At 31.6% G+C, this 14,244-nt stretch overlaps 1 protein-coding gene and 1 pseudogene across 1 annotated transcript; both read right to left on the bottom strand.

The window, feature by feature from the left end:
- LOC125865089 (zeatin O-glucosyltransferase-like) overlaps positions 1–14,244 on the bottom strand; it is a 34,132-nt pseudogene that overhangs the window by 8,312 nt on the left and 11,576 nt on the right.
- LOC125865092 (zeatin O-glucosyltransferase-like) lies at positions 7,765–9,934 on the bottom strand. Its single transcript, XM_049545263.1, has 2 exons — positions 9,375–9,934; positions 7,765–8,646 (listed from the first exon to the last, which is right to left on the bottom strand). Exons 1-2 carry the CDS (start codon positions 9,925–9,927, stop codon positions 7,775–7,777), a joined length of 1,425 nt encoding a protein of 474 aa, XP_049401220.1. The 5' UTR covers positions 9,928–9,934; the 3' UTR covers positions 7,765–7,774.

Raw genomic sequence — 14,244 nt, 5'->3', positions numbered from 1 at the left:
CGAGCCTGGATTTTTGTGGTACTTGTTATTCTCTTCTTTTCCGAGGCCTCTGGGAGATTTGTGAGGTAGTTGGTTGTCTTCTCAACGATCCTTCTTACTCCTGTTTATGATCTTGTTCTACTCTAGAAACAATGTCATATGAGACTTGTATTTTTCTTTTGATTCAATTGTAATACTTTAGAGGCTTGTATACGTGACAACCAGATTTTGGGGGTATATTTGAGTTTATTATAAAAATTTCCGCATTTTATTGTAATGGTTGAGTTTTAGGCTGACTTGTCTTGGTGGGTTAAGACGAGTGCCATCACGTCCATTTTTGGGTCGTGACAAAATGGTATCAAAGCCCCAGGTTCATAGGTCTCACGTGTCTACAAGCTGAGTCTAAGTAGAGTCTCAAGGATTGGTACGGAGACGTCTGTACTTATCTTCGAGAGGCTATAGTGACTTTTAGGAAATATCTTCACTTCTTGAATCCCTATCGTGCATCATTTGTCCGTTTTGATTCTTATCACTTCACTCCATTCACCCTCACTTATAGTGATGACTCGTGCATAGTTCCTCATGTGAGTAATGGATGTTGTGTATGGTTTGAATGTTAGATCTGGTATTAAGGTGGAAGTAATATACTTATGGAAAGGATGTGTGGTTAGATTTAGAAAGTTTAACTATTAGAAGGGGTTGTGTAAGGCTAGTTACCCTAGCAAAGTGAATAGTACATGTGTGGTATATACAATATTTAGAGTGGTTTAACAATTGAAAGTGAAATGATTAAAAGGATGGCTAGATAATGAATATTGTAACTTTGGAAACTACAATTAGTAAAGTTATCATAGCATGAATGGGCTACTTAGAATATGATGAAAATGATGATGCACCAATTGAGGTTATAATTTCTACTACGACTTTATACATTGTGTGTATATTAAATAAGGTCATGATATGACTACTGTAATAGTATTGATGCTTACTTGGTTAGAGTTATGAAGTGTGTTACTTTTGATATTGACCTGGCCTATGAAAGAATGCATATAACTTGGGCTAGATACAAAACTGATTTGGTGATCTTTTACAGCTATTTGATGGGCTGAAATGTGTGACCTATTTGGATATGATCTTCTCAGTAGGTATGATGTGTTCTAGTGGTGGATTTAACAGACTTTCATGATGTGGTACTAGTGGTACATGGAAATGGATATGTCGATTGTCAAGTGCGAATACTAACTACTTAAATAATTATCAGTTGTATCATATGCTCGTATAATGAGATTCGGTATTGCATTTACATTTGAGAAACCAATTAGGTTGTTCCTGTGGATGGATGGGTTAAGCATTATTTATAAGAAAGTTTTTAGTGGTGGATCTTTGGTATGATATTGATGTGTTTAGGTTGTGAAATGTATCTTGAGGATTTTAAATGAGTGTTGATTTAACTGTAAGCTCCTTGGAAGTGGATCGACGTTAGGATGACAAGCTTATAGGTAAAGGAAGTCTCAACGAGTATACTTGTGTGAACGTAATTGAGAATTTTAGTAAGAAAGTGCGTATAAAATTGGGTTAGTCCTTTGATTTTGGTTGGTATAATTGGATTAAGATGTTATGTAGATGACAATGTTGACTTCTAGATGATGGCAATGGCTACTAAGTATAACGATAATAAGAGTTCATGATGGATTATACAAAGATGCAACTATATGATAAAGATTGTTGGTTAAATGGATTTATTTTTATGGTAATGACTACTTGCGAGTATCTAATATTATGGTTTGCTATTATTTAATGAGTAGCCTGGTGGCATGGAAAGTTATAGAAGGTGCTGAGACATCACTCGAATAGAATTGGAATGAACTAGAGTCACAAATAAAATGAATTAGTGGGATGTAGTTTAGCCTTCGAAAAGAGGCGAGAACAAGGATATTTACTCAGATTGTAAGGGTCAGAGATGTATCTTCAGAAAGAGTGGATAATTGAATTCAGAGACATGTGGTTTCATCTGTTTTGCCTAGATTATTGTGATAGTTTTACGGGTTCATCTTATTGGTTAAAAACTATTAGATAAAACTTGAGGAAAAAGTGTATAAATGTTCAACTCGAGTGTGATTATAAGTTTTTTTTTGTGGTTTTGAGTTTGGCAATGAGTACGATTGAATTTTTATGAAAAGATATGATAAGGTCGATAGAGAGGCGATCAATGATAATCTAAGATACGTGAATTCATAAAAATCTTCAAGGTATGAGTTAATGTTGATAGATAAAGGGATTGGGTTACACATTTGAATTCAAAATTTAAGGTTTTCATTGTGAGTTTAGTAAATTTGATTACTTTTGATTGTTATACATAAGGGGGGTTTCACGTAATGTTTTGGTTTAGAGGATAAGGTAAAAATATCATGGGTTGTTGGTCAAAGGATAAGATTGGTAAGCAAGACAGCGAAAGAAAAAAGAGTTTGGTGTATTGAAGAGTTCAAGGTATGTAATATTTGTGTCATGGGAAGAATGTAAGAGATGTGAAGGAACAAAACCTCTCATATAGACTCTTGGTTCGAAGTTGAAGAATGCATGAATTTTCATATATAAGTTCTAATATAACTATGGCTGCGAATTTGTTCGGTATAGACTTACTAGGGATTTATCAGCAATTTTTATGAAGATTAGATTTTGAATTGGGTGAAAAACAATAAGGTGTGTAAGATTATGTGATGTTATGTGGGGCTAAATTGTTCATATTAAGGTGGGTGACTTATGGATACGCAACAATATGGACCTACAGTTATACATGGTTATTGAGGATTATGAAGGGATTGAAATTACTATTGTTATGAGACAACCTAGACTGTTATAATGTGTTACATAGGCATTTGATAGTGAGTAGAGGTTATGAGCTTATAGCATATAGAATTAGTGGAGTGACCAATGATTTCTTTGAGTTTTGGCATGACATATATGATGGTTTTGAATATTAGTTGAAATTTGGTATCTGAAAGATTACGTGGAGTTGACATTGTATGTGATTCAATAACTTTATATTGATAGGAAAGTACTTTTAGATTTGAAATTAGTGCTATCAGCCTTGGGTGAAATTTGTATCTGTCGTACATTACTTGTTTAGAAAGAAAGAGCACCATAGTTTGAAAATTTTGGAGGCGATAATGTGTTTGTTAAGAAGACTTTGATATTAATGACAGTTTCAGAGTAAGGTAAATGATTGGTGTGGTTATGATGTTTGTTAGTATTAAGAGTGTTGACTTTAGTGGAGTACTGAGAGAAGTATGTGGGATTCGATAAAACAAGTATGTGAACAATTATAATAGGGACTAGATTGGTGATTGTGGGTAGCTAGAAAATTAAAGAGATAGAGTCATGAATGAAAACGTTTGATATTGGAACTATAGAAGGAGTATCTAGTGTTATTCAATTTTGGTTCTGTATATTCTTACGCAACCATCCACTTCGTTTGGATATGGTTTGGAGTGAGATTCACTACCTATATTCACACGTGTTTTCATATATATGGGTGAATCCCTAGTGGTGGATCGGGTGTACCGATCCTGTGATTGTCCTCTTGGTAGGGTGAAATTCTTGGGTAGATTTGGTCATTTCAGTTATGGAAAATTAGGTGTTGTTTGAGATAGTTGAAGTATACCAATAGTTCTACACGCATAACCTTGCTTATGAGACTTATTTAAGAGCTATGAAGAGTTACAATTGTCTAAGAGTGTTGTTAAAGGGTCTGCACTTTGAAGTGTATCGCTTGTTGGGTGTTTACTTAATCATTTCCTTCTTTGGGTTAGATAAGTTTGATCCTTCCTTGATGAGTATCCGATGTCTAAAGATCAGATATTTTTTATAACTTAAGTTTGTGGAAATATTGTGTTGTGAAAAGGAAATCTTGATAAGATTTGTGATAGTTTGTGCATTATGAGTGTGTGGTGGTTGGTTAAAGTTCACTTCTCGTTGTAGCCGGTATCGATTCAAAATGTTATCTTGGTTATGCGAGAAAAGGCTCGTCATGATGGTTGTGTTATGGTCCAATGTGTTTCACGTTAGATAGTTCATGGGTTAGTCAGTGGCTTGATAATCAATCCTAATTTAATTTGTCGATATTTCAAAGTTTGAATCGACAGTTCAGTTCTTAGTGGTTGATCTTGATGGAATGGTTTTAATGAGGAACTCACTTGGAGAGATAAACATTAACTCTAGAAATTATACCTCAAGCTTCTAGTAATGTTGGTTTCCTTCTTTCTTCTTTATGTTCGGGGACGAACATGATTTTAGTGGTGGATAATGAAATGACCCGGAAGGTCGCTTTTGAGAATTTTCATAAAATTAGAGTTTTACCCCTCTTGATAGCTGTCCCGAGTAACTTTTGATCAGTTTGAGAAGTTGATTGGGAATTTTGAACTATTTGTTTAACTACGGTTATTTAGTTGATGGGTATTTATTAAATAATTAATTTTTTATTAGCTGGTGGTTAATGGGCCAAGTCCAACTATTAAGTTAATACCCTATATCATTTTAGATCATTCTTTTATTAAACAAAATAAGGAACCTCCCGATTAGGAGTTCATAACCTCGGCACAACCAGATCGGCGACCAAGGTACATCAGGTAAGATCTAAGTCTTAATTGATGCTTTTGTATACATGCATAAATGTAATATTCTATTATAATCGTAATAATTAGTGGTGAAAGAGGAAAGAAGGAAAAATTAACTTGAATAGGATTGTTGTTCACGTGGATCCTTGAAATTGGTGTGAATATTTTTCTTAAATGGTAAATTATGGCCATGATTGGATAGTGATGACAATAATTGGTATTTAACTAGTTATCATTGGAAATTATATATATATAGGCTAAGATTATGTATGTTTTTATTTTAGTTAAAGTTACTGGGCATGTTTTTCGTGTAGATTTTGGTTAGAGAAAACGGCCAGCCCACTGTTATTTACGTGGCTGTAGTTTGAAAAGACATTGTGAGAAAATATGTTGTAAATTAAGTAGTGATAGACCTGACAACTATGAAATATAATCTTAATGAGTTAATCATCGGAAACCATAGAATTTTGATAATTCTTTTTAATATAATGTATGTCAGTTTTAGATATTGACTTTGAAGGTTACTGGTGGCTTAATTGACTATTGGGTTGGAATTTTTACTATGGTTATCATACTAAGACCCAAGTTTGATATATTAAGTTGTGTAATTGAATATTGGATGTATTATATTATATGAAAACTATTAGGGTTGTAGTGTTTGGAGAAATTATGACTTAACCATAGACTTGAACTTTGGAAGTATGAGGGTTGACATGATAATTGGCATCAAGATTAAGAACTTAATTATAAATTTGGGTGAGTTTTTGGGTCTGGTAACATAGGTATTGTTAGTTCCAAAATCTTATTGTGGTTATTTATTTAAATAGATTGTAATGATTTGGAAGTCAACCGAAAGAGGAGGGCTCAAGTTCTGGAGTCATTGCTCAACAATTTGAGGCAAGTGGATTTCTAAACCCTTGTTAAGTGTATGGAATTCATGTATTTCCTTGTAATATGTGTTTAGGGTAATGAGGCTTGGTGATGGGTTGACTTGTCCACATTGATTATTTCTAATGATGAAAAAGGGATAATAAAGGCAATGTGATCAATGGTTCGTGTGATGTGTTGAGAATTGTTTGAAAGGCTTGTTGAATCATTGTTGATGTTGTATCCTGATTGTCTTGTTGTGAATTGTGCAATGTTATGAAAATGGGCATCTCTTCATTATTTGTGTGAACATGTCATTTGCATTGTTCTGAGACATGGTTGTGACAAGTGTTATGTGCATTGAGAAAGAATAAGAAAATAAAGAGGATGTACCATTTCGAGGGACGTATCGNTATCAGCAATAACTTTTGCCCCTTGCACGTAACTTTCAATAGTTGCATTATCACGGCGCAAGTTGTGCAATTGTGCCTTAAGTTCACAAATCAATGGTTTAGATCCACCAGCATAGGCTGCAACAAGTTTGTCCCAAGCTGCAGGAGCTGTTTCTGCTCCGACCAATTGATGGAGAATACTTTCTGAAACTGAAGCGACTATCCAACTCAAGACGAGTTGATCTTGACGTACCCAAACCTTATATGCAAAATTTGGTTTATCACCATCCAAAACACGTGGTGGTGCTGGTTTGCTACCATCAATATAATGGTTAAGACCACAACTGCAAATCATTGGAAGAATGTGTCTTCCAAAGCAAAAAATTTGTTGACGTAAGCTTTACTGGCAACTAGTGAGCGAGATTAGGTGTAGGATAGTAGTTTCCCGTGGCATTCGTTGAAACAACTGAAGCTGCCAGGGTAGAAGAGTTCTCAATATTATCTCCCATTCGAATAGTCGTTTTTGATATTCAAAGAATTTTTATTTTTTGGAACGAAAGAAAGAATGGTCGTTAAACTACAAAAGACTCTAATACCATGTAAGACATATTAATTCATAAAATATGTACAGCAATATGAATATATAGGTAGACTAAACACAGAGTCCTATAAGAACTAGGCAACACAGATTAAGGAGAAATAGTCTCCTAAGACATCACAACTTACTCACCCTTTTGCATAGATTAGATATAATAGGGATCTATCTAAGCCTATCCGTTACAACCTTATCTTACTAGACTTAGAAACAATTTAACTTTAAAATTTTTCATTTCCTTTAACATAATGATTTACGATCACATCAATATTTTAAGAATTGTTTTAAACCACAATTTTTTTTAAAAAAAATTAAACATCATGTCAAATCAAAGCGTGTCACATCAAGGAAGACGATTATTTTTCCCCTTTAATACCACGAGTACTCTATCTTAAACTAAGTGAAAAAAAATATTAATTCTAGTCAATCAATTGGATGAGAGAATATCTCAAAAATAAGTGTTCCTCGTTAATTAAGAAGATCACCCCCACTCACCCACTCACCTCCCTTTATAGTGTGTTATCTTTTAGTTTAATAATTTTAATTTTTATTTGATAATTTTTTAAATATGCATTAATTATTATTATTATTATAGAATAATGCTACTTTCAATTCACTCGTGAAATTCAGACAGTCGCAGGGGAGGGGGCACCAGGATCGGGCTCCTCTCTTACTCCTCATACGAGACCAAAAAAGAACCTAGCGAACCATTCAATATTTTTTAAAAAATAAAAATTTATAAATTTAAAATCCTAATTTCGGTTCGAATAACCTTTAAAAACATGGACAAATTTTAGTATGCCGACATCCCTCCCGCAATACACTCTGATAGTATATTTAATTACTTTCAAAAAAAAAAAGAAATGGGAAAAGTCCAAACTATGTCAGTATAATATAAAAGAAAATAGAGAATCTATATCATAAATTCATGCCAGCATTAACTTGATTTTAAGATGTCGAATCTATATATTTGTATGTTTTCTTTTAGATTTCTCATAAAAAATTTATGTAAATTTATCATTATACTTTTTATGTTATTTTAAAGTCAAATTTTCAATAAATAAATATAAATTAATTTATTTTGATTAATAAATTGATAAATGAACATGAATTAATCATTTAGTTTTCCTATGTTGGTTAAATTCATACTTTCAAGGCTAATAACTCTCAAGGGTAAAATAGGAAGAATACTATTACTTATGTATTGATTGTGTGAAATGATAGGTATTAAGAGACATCTATTTTTTAGTAAAAATAACATATAAATAGGAACGGAGGAATAGCTGAATATGCACCATTTAATAGACGACGATGAACAATCGTGTTTATTATCTAGTGATATGAGCGATGAAAGAATCCAATTCCTTCCTCGTTACACCGCCTTCCACCACCGATCTCCGAATAGCCACCCCTAACTCCGCCGCTCTCCGACGAATTTCATTTCCTTCAATATTATTCAACATTATTGTCACAATTGCATGTTCAATAATATTTGATTTCACCACTTCATTTCTACTACGTTCCCAATTATTGAAAATATTTATACCAACTTTCAAAAACTTTGTTATTAAAATACTATTTCTTGGTTGATCAGAATGCATGGGCCATGCAATAATAGGTACTCCCATTGATAAGCTTTCCATGCACGAATTCCATCCACAGTGACTCATAAATGCACCGATTGATAAATGTCCTAATATCTCCAATTGTGGTGCCCAATCTCTTACTATAATACCCTTATTTTTAATTCTTTCTTCATACCCTTTTGGTAGTTCAATTTTTCTCATTTCACCAGAAAAAATATCACCTTTATCAGCATCTCTTAATGCCCAAATAAACTTTATACCACTTTTTTCTAAACCTATACAAAGCTCTTCGATTTGTTCATCTTTTAGTGAAGTTGTTGTACCAAATGAAATAAATATGGCGGATTTCGGAGATTGTTTATCGAGCCATAACAAACATTTGTGACGATGATGATGATGATGATCGATTGATAAATAGTTGTTGGTAAAAATCTTCATTGGATTGAATGGACCTATAGCCCATTGTGTTTTATTTCTTTTGATTGGTTCTTTTTCAAGTAAATTCATGAATTTTCCTTCTATAACTCTACTTGTGTTGTAAATATTTCCAGAATCAGATTTTGAGTATTTCCTTTGAGAAGCCATGAAATCCATGAACTCTGATGTGAAACAACCTTCAACATTACAAGAAAAATAAATATAAGAGATGGTATATATGTAACAAAATAAATATCATATCATCCTTCTAGTTTACATGTTGAAGTGTGTAATCATCTCATCTAAAAGTTTAAGTTCTTAGAGAGAGCTAACACGTGATATTTATTATTTAATTATATTCTCAACACGTACAACCCCTCACGTGCGTGCTTGGTTTTTTTTTCCATGGGTCAAGTACGTGGATTTTTTTTTATATGGGTGGCGGTGAGGTTCGATTTCAGGACCCTGCCTTCTCTGATACCATATGTTCATGAAGTGTGTGCGTATTTCATCTAAAAGCTTAAGTTGTTAGAGAGAGCACACTATTAAATCAATACATGTATGGAATTGTGGGACCATCTTGTCTTTAATTTAAGTAGATGTAGGGAGAGAGAACACACTTTTATTCACTTGGAAGCCTAATTCTTTTTCTCGTGGGATTATATAAGCATAATGAATGACGATAAACTCGAACTTAGGACTTCTAATCTAATTGTTCAACTTCTTCATCTAATAGTTAAAGTTTTTAGATGAAATCGACACATGTTGATTACAACACATGACAATACAACAATATGCAATTCCCTAATTATAATCGATGTGATCTGATTGTGTGAGTATTTTTTTACACCATATAGTATACATAACTTACAAATATGATCCACTTAGGTGTTTGACAAAAATATTATTAATAAAGAAAACTAACCTTCAAGAGATGGTAGATTGTCTAGTATTTCAGCCTCAATAGGGAAAGGTTTTCCCATAGATTCCCATAAGAACAAAAAGATAGTAAAAGCAGAAACACTATGAAAGTTATAAGACTCAACATTTGGTAATGAAGTGAAATCTTGAACAACATAAGCCATTAAAGAATCATGAACAACAACAACTCGACGTGCAATCGATGATAAAGATCGTAGAAGTGAAGCCACAGGGCTTCGTAGATGATACGATGATTCGAATGAAGGTTGAAGATGTGAAGGAAATTTTATATTTGAATTAGGGTTTGGTGGTGGTGATGGAAATGAAGGTGTTGAAAATTCATGAAAATGAATAATATTATTATTGGAAGAAGAACTAGGGTTTAATAAACCATGAGCTCTAATTTTGGCTTGTCTAGTATGAATTTTTGTACTAACATAATGGACTTGAATATTTTTGTAAGATGAAATAAGAGATGAAAAATGAAGAAGTTGATTGAGATGACCTTGTGCTGGAAATGGCACAATAACAACAACTACTTCATATTTGGTTGCCATATTGAAGATGAAATACTATATACTATAATTTATTAGTAATTGTTTGTGTGTGTATATATATAAAAAATAAATATGACGTAGATCAGAGAGGGTTGAATGTTGATGTCATTTTTAATCGATGTCTATCAGAAATATTATCTCTTTACTTTACAAAAGTAGAGATAATGTATGTGCATAGCCTATCATTGATATCCAGACAGTATCACTTGTGAAATTTAAACTTGACATGTTGTTGTAGTAGTAACGATATTTGATAGAAAGAATAACTTTATTTTTGGCAATGCTTATAAAATTATAGTGAATATATTGTTACTGCGAGGATGACTTTATTGATGCCTTTTTATGTGATTGTACTTTAAAAGAGCTTCTGGGTCATTTACTCTTATGTCCGTTCAACAAAAAATAGTATAAATTGATGGAGACAATTGCATATAAGAGGAGATGAAAGTACGCATATATTAGAAAAGATTAATTGATGGAGACAATTGCATATGAGAGGATATATTAGAAAAAAGAGTAATTTGTGAAGGAAACTAATTGTGAATATCTCATTTATAACTTTATTACATTATTTTAATTAAAGAGAAGATAAAAAGTGCATGCATGCTTTTATGCTTCAAACTAATTAATAGTATGACTTCTCAAGATTAATTAATTCCTAAACCAATCTTACATAATCTCAAGATTATCTTAATGACTTAATGTGTATGAATAAGTTGATGAGTACTTTCAATTGAAACTTTCCTTCGCAAACATATTTAGCGACAATTGAATTAATATTATCACATTTAGAATCGTTAGAGTCTATAAAGATATTGAATTCCTTTTTGTTTGTTCAATTTTAAACTCATTAAAAACATGATGATGATGATGATAACGAAAAGGTAACTTTTTTTTTGTTTGGTGAAAGATCAAATTCTAATAGTGCATGTTTTCTTTTTTTTTGATAGGAACTTTATTTGTCTCAATAAGTTGCATATATTATAAACCATGCATGTGTAATGTACTTGACAATAAGTTAAATGTACATGTGTCAAATTTACAAGTCCCAAAGTACATCAAATAAAAAATTCTAATTGATAAGATAGTTGTCTTTGTTCAATGGATTCGAGTTTTTTAAAGTACTACTAATGGTAACAAATGTGTCGACCCAAAAAAAAAAAAAGTGTCGGCCGCCGATTTTTTTGGTTTCGTTTGATATTTGTATTGGAATTCGATTAATTTGAATTTGTCCATCATAAGGCTCCATTCGACAAAAAAATATTCCTTATCAAGAATTTTCATATATTAAAATTTAAACTCAAAACTTTTAATTAAGGAATCACTGCATTCTAATGTCGACCGCCGAATTTTATGCACTTTATCGTGATGCCTTTTTTTTTTTTTGTATCAGTTAGACCATCTCCAACCCACCTCTATTTTACTCTCCATATTCTATATTTGGAGAGTAAACTAGAGAATGGGCACTCCAAATCACCCTCTATTCTTCAAATTTAGAGAGTTGAATAGTACTTCTCCAAATTTGGAGAACTACTATTCACACTCTATATTTCACTTTTTTATTATTTTATTATTATTTCTATTACTTTCTAATTAACATATTATTTTACATATAATTCTATTAATTAAATATCTAATATTCTTAATTCTTTTTTAAATGTAATATAATATTTTTAAATATTATTTAATATATACTATTTTAATTTCAAATTAATAGTATTTTAATTTTTTTTCTAATTTTCATGAATAATAAAATTTTATTTTATTATTAATTTTCATTATAAAGAATACGCAAGAAATAGTAACGTTTTATCTTAAAAGTGGAATTTTATGACGCCACAAATCCAAATTAATCGAATTCCAAAAAAGATCTCTTTTGAAATATCAAACCTCAGAAGAGATATCAACATATGGAGGGTCCAAGTGGGAAGGACTCAAAATTAAAGGTGGAAATTATTCCATTATAAAAAAATCAATACTAGTTTTTTTTTATTAGTTCTAATAAATAAAACAATCGACCAAGAAATTAATTGACTATATATATATATATATATATATATATGGTCATATGAGTAGTTGTACAAATTTAATGAATAATTAAATGATTAATAATGTTGAGAAAGCCCTTTAGGATGACTCAATTGATTTGAAGGCTAGTTATCTATGATTCGGAATCGATTTCCCTTTAATATCTTTTGAGTCAAAGTGTCAATATAGCGATGGCCTAAAAAGTTTACTTAATACACACATTATTTTAAAGTTTAAAAAAAGTCAAAAATATAAATAATAAATTATTAATACAAGAAAATTGGTGGGAATCTATTTCCTCAATTGGAAGCTTTTTTTACTATTTTTGGGTATATATAATAGCTACAAGGCACTATTCAGGCAAATTCAATAATTTTTATTTATATTTTATATTTATATTAAAAGATTATTAAATATGTATAAATACTTAATTGCAATAATTAAGATAAATTATGAGCTCATAACAAATTTAAAATTTATAAACTTAAAATTTATGAACTTCAAATCCTAATCCCGTCTAGTAGCATATAATATATTGTAACAAAATGGAAATTTAATACCACAACTTAGTTAAAAATATCTAAAGTTTAGTCTTATCAAGTTCACAATTTTATAAAAACATATTTAAAGTTAGCGTTGACAAAGCATAGCAAAGTTTCAAAGAAAAAATGTGTGATGTTTAGTGAATGTTAAATTTTGAACTCACAATTTTAAAAATGTAGTAATAAATTGAATGTTATGTTAAATGGATCAAGTTTAAATTTTTATCCTAAAAGATAAATTTGAAAAAATTGTTGGAATGCAAAGAATTGTTGAGATTGTATGCTAAGATTTTTTACAAAGCACTCAAGGTGCTTGACAAAATGACTGAGAGAAAAAAAAACACCAAAAAGAGTACTTGTGCTCCTGATTTGATATAAAGAATGCAGTAAATGGACATAGAATTGTGAAAATGGATGAAGTCTAGGAGAAGATGGTGTTTAAGGAGTTAAAAGATTGATTCCCAGTTTGCCAAATTGATTGCAGGACAACCATAACTCCTAATACTCGAGCTCAAGCACCCTCCCCTGCTGCTTTTCAGGTACAAAATGTTATGGCTGCCTTCTATACTTAAATTCTAAACCACATTCATAGTTACTTGTTAATTTATTAGTTTGATTCAGTTCAATCCTGTATTCGATGTGTTTGGTATACGAGGAAAATTTGATAGATATGGAGCACATTAAGGACCATAGTGTAGAACTTACACTGCTGGATAAAGATCCTCCTTTAGTTCCATGTTCTTGCTTAGATTAGCTGATGGGATTGAAGTATTCAACCCTGAATCATCTTCTGTAAATGTCATTTTCTTCTCTTTTGTTCCTATTCGCGTCAACAGGAATGAATATGACTACTTGGCTAGTCGCATAGAAGACCGAGAAATCAATAAAAGACAAAAGAATGTGCTAAGATTTGAACTTGGGCTCTTTGGTGAGTAAGAAAAACGAATATGAACAAACCCGAATTCTCAATACAGATACATAAACCTTATATCCATTGATAACCAAATTATAATAACAACACTTGAATTACAAAGAGAAGTACTGAAATAACAAGTAACTAAAGATAGAGATAAGAATGAGGATGAGAAATTAAGACTCTAGAAAGAAGATGAGAGGAAAAGACAGTTTCTTCATAATACGCATAACCTTTCTGTCTAACCCCTATTCCTATTTAACCAATTGATAATTGGGCCTGAATCCCAAATAAAACTCTCTAATATTTTATGCGGCCCAATTATCCCATCCAAATCAGCCTCATTCGCTACTTCTAGCACATAAGCCCGTACAAAGTCGACTTGATTCACAACAGAATATATCAAGTTGGACCTTGTAGAGAAATGAAACAAGGACTAACTGTTACTAGATATTACAGTATACGTATATTTTGGATCTATGAAGTTAATGTTAAGGAGAACAGAGGAATGCCTCATTTCTCACATATTTGATTCACAGGGATATTGGCCTAGCTAGTGGCCGGCAATGTTGTTGTAATTTATTATCCTGCTAAAAAACTCTTTAAAATTTTAGTAAAGGAAAAATACAAGTAAAATTATGTGTTTCACGGATAACTAATATTACACATATATTAATCCTCACTCAACCGGACGCCACCCTACAACAAAGAGAGAAACACAGAGAGAGAGAGAGAGAGAGAGAAAGATGGTTGTTGAAGTATAAGCTATGATTTTGGTGGAACATAGACAAAATGAAGAAAGTAAAATATAAAGAAAAATACATTAGTGTCCTC

Source organism: Solanum stenotomum, chromosome 5 (assembly GCF_019186545.1).
Source record: "Solanum stenotomum isolate F172 chromosome 5, ASM1918654v1, whole genome shotgun sequence".
Classification (NCBI taxonomy): Eukaryota; Viridiplantae; Streptophyta; class Magnoliopsida; order Solanales; family Solanaceae; genus Solanum; species Solanum stenotomum.
This window is presented reverse-complemented; position numbering and strand designations above follow the sequence as displayed.